A 2,486-nucleotide genomic window follows, 5' to 3' on the forward strand; every position below is an offset into this window, starting at 1 on the left:
GTTTAAGGTCTACTCTCATGTTAAGTAGCTTCTTCACCATTCTGCATGAGTTTAAGGTCTACTCTCATGTGAAATGGTTTCTTCACCACTCTGCATGAATTTAAGGTTACTCTCATGTTAAGTAGTTTCTTCACCATTCTGCATGAGTTTAAGGTCTACTCTCGTATTAAATGGTTTCTTCACCACTCTGCATGAGTTTAAGGTCTACTCTCGTATTAAGTGGTTTCTTCACCACTCTGCATGAGTTTAAGGTCTACTCTCCTATTAAATGGTTTCTTCACCACTCTGCATGAATTTAAGGTTACTCTCATGTTAAGTAGTTTCTTCACCATTCTGCATGAGTTTAAGGTCTACTCTCGTATTAAATGGTTTCTTCACCACTCTGCATGAGTTTAACGTCTAATCTCGTATTAAGTGGTTTCTTCACCACTCTGCATGAGTTTAAGGTCTACTCTCATGTTAAATGGTTTCTTCACCATTCTGCATGAGTTTAAGGTCTAATCTCGCATTAAGTGGTTTCTTCACCACTTTGTATGAGTTTAAAGTCTACTTTTGTGTTAAGTGTTTGTTTTTTTACTAATCTGTATGAGTTTATTTTTAAAAATGGAACGTTAACCCACGGAATACAAAACAAGCAACACTGTCTTCAAGTCACTTGACTGGCTCAAAAATACAAACGACAGAATATTTATTCCTGGATATTTTAGGTACACATAAAAAAATGTTTTAAAAACCAAAATTAAACCTAGAAATTATTAAAATTGGGTATTTATAAAACATTTAAAAACAGATCTTGTGTAGCAACTGAATAATCTATGTAAGAATACACCCATGCATATAAATAAATATATTTATCAATGATGTCTTTTAAAGCGTTTTCCATATAAATCAACATGTCTTCATAAATAAATCATTAAATTCAAGTACGAATACATAAAGCTTAAGTTTTTAGGTTGATTAGATACGTCTCCTCTTCCTAAATCACTATATTCCAGAAATATGTTGTTGTTGTTGTTTTTATGAAACCGCACAACTATTCCTCTTTGCTGCAGGTTTCCCTTTGAAACGTAGAGGAAAGGCATTGACAGGAAGAGACCCCCTGCGCATCCTTGTGCTTGGTAAGCTGGTTTTGGGACAGTCAAGGTGACTTTGTAAGAATATTTCTGTAAAGATATTAGTGATGTTGACGTTATCCTTCGCTGAACTTTCAACAAAACCATGTTCCCAGTCAATACACACCAACGTTTCGGATAGTTCCTTCTGCACCACCCTCTTCCCTTCCAGATCACTTTTATTCCCCACCACAACTATAGGGACGTTGGACGACCTCACTTCCAGCACTGAATCCCGGAGGCGACGCACTTCTTCAAAAGATTCATTGCTGTCAATGGAATACACCAGGGCGAAGGCGTCGCCAGAACTGATGGCCAAGTGTCGCATGGCTGGAAATTCACAACTACCACTTGTATCCAGAATATCGAGCTTAAATATCGCGCCCCCTACCTCATATTCCATACTGTGCAGCTCCTCTACTGTGGGGCTATATTCAATCGGAAAGGTTTGGTAAAGAAAACGTTTAATGATGGCGGTCTTACCAACTCTGGCGGATCCCATGACAACGAGTCTATATTGATCCTTTAAAGATGATCTTATCTCCACATCCTGAGCTATAGAAGCTGCTCGGTTCAGACGACCAGGTGAAAACCCTGGCATCTTATCGCCCAGTTCTCGAAATATTGAAGGTCTTCTTTGTTGGGGGATGCTATTTGGATAGCACGATCTCTCATACACGTTATCTTTGTTTGACGCCACCTGCTGGAGAAAAGTGCATTCATTTAATACTTTGCGTGAGATACCGTCAAGAGTATACAAAATATTCAATCACAGGCCTGCGAATTTGAAGATCATAAAAGTTGTTTTGGTTTTAATAACGGATTTTCCATAATTCAGCTACGCAGATTTCGAAAATAATATTAAATTTTTTCTATCACGTAAGGAGTTTTTACAAATCGAGAAGAAAAAAACTATTAAATAAAATAATTATTTCGTTTACCACAATGAACATTTTTTTTATTATGTTTGTTAACAAGAATACAAACAAACTAAAGAAAAGGGAAGAACGCCGATGCCAAACGAATATGCATGGATATCATTTTCGGATTTAGCGTACAGGAATTACTGTAGAACATGTAAAAATTTAAGACAATTAAACCATCGCAGGCCTATGAAATAACTCATTAATATTATGTATTACGTATAATTATTGTATAAGTGTTATATATACGTTAATAAATGCCCATAAAAATGAATTTTGTTATAGAAAACATCAGATCTATAGCACGACATTTGACAGTTAATACCGAATACAAGAAAAATATAACTAAAACAAAACGACCATTAATAAGCTATTAATGAACACGAACACTATCTGAGACGGGTAATTATTACATAAATAACTAAAACAAAAAGACCATTAATAAGCTATT

General features: G+C 35.6%; 1 protein-coding gene across 1 annotated transcript; it reads right to left on the reverse strand.

The window, feature by feature from the left end:
- Positions 1 to 568: 568 nt before the first annotated feature.
- On the reverse strand, positions 569 to 1,847 carry LOC106473315 (dexamethasone-induced Ras-related protein 1-like). The gene has a single exon (XM_013933997.2). It carries the CDS (start codon positions 1,711 to 1,713, stop codon positions 1,018 to 1,020), a length of 696 nt encoding a protein of 231 aa, XP_013789451.1. The 5' UTR covers positions 1,714 to 1,847; the 3' UTR covers positions 569 to 1,017.
- Positions 1,848 to 2,486: the final 639 nt, after the last annotated feature.

This window comes from Limulus polyphemus, unplaced genomic scaffold (assembly GCF_000517525.1).
Source record: "Limulus polyphemus unplaced genomic scaffold, Limulus_polyphemus-2.1.2 Scaffold6067, whole genome shotgun sequence".
NCBI lineage: Eukaryota > Metazoa > Arthropoda > Merostomata > Xiphosura > Limulidae > Limulus > Limulus polyphemus.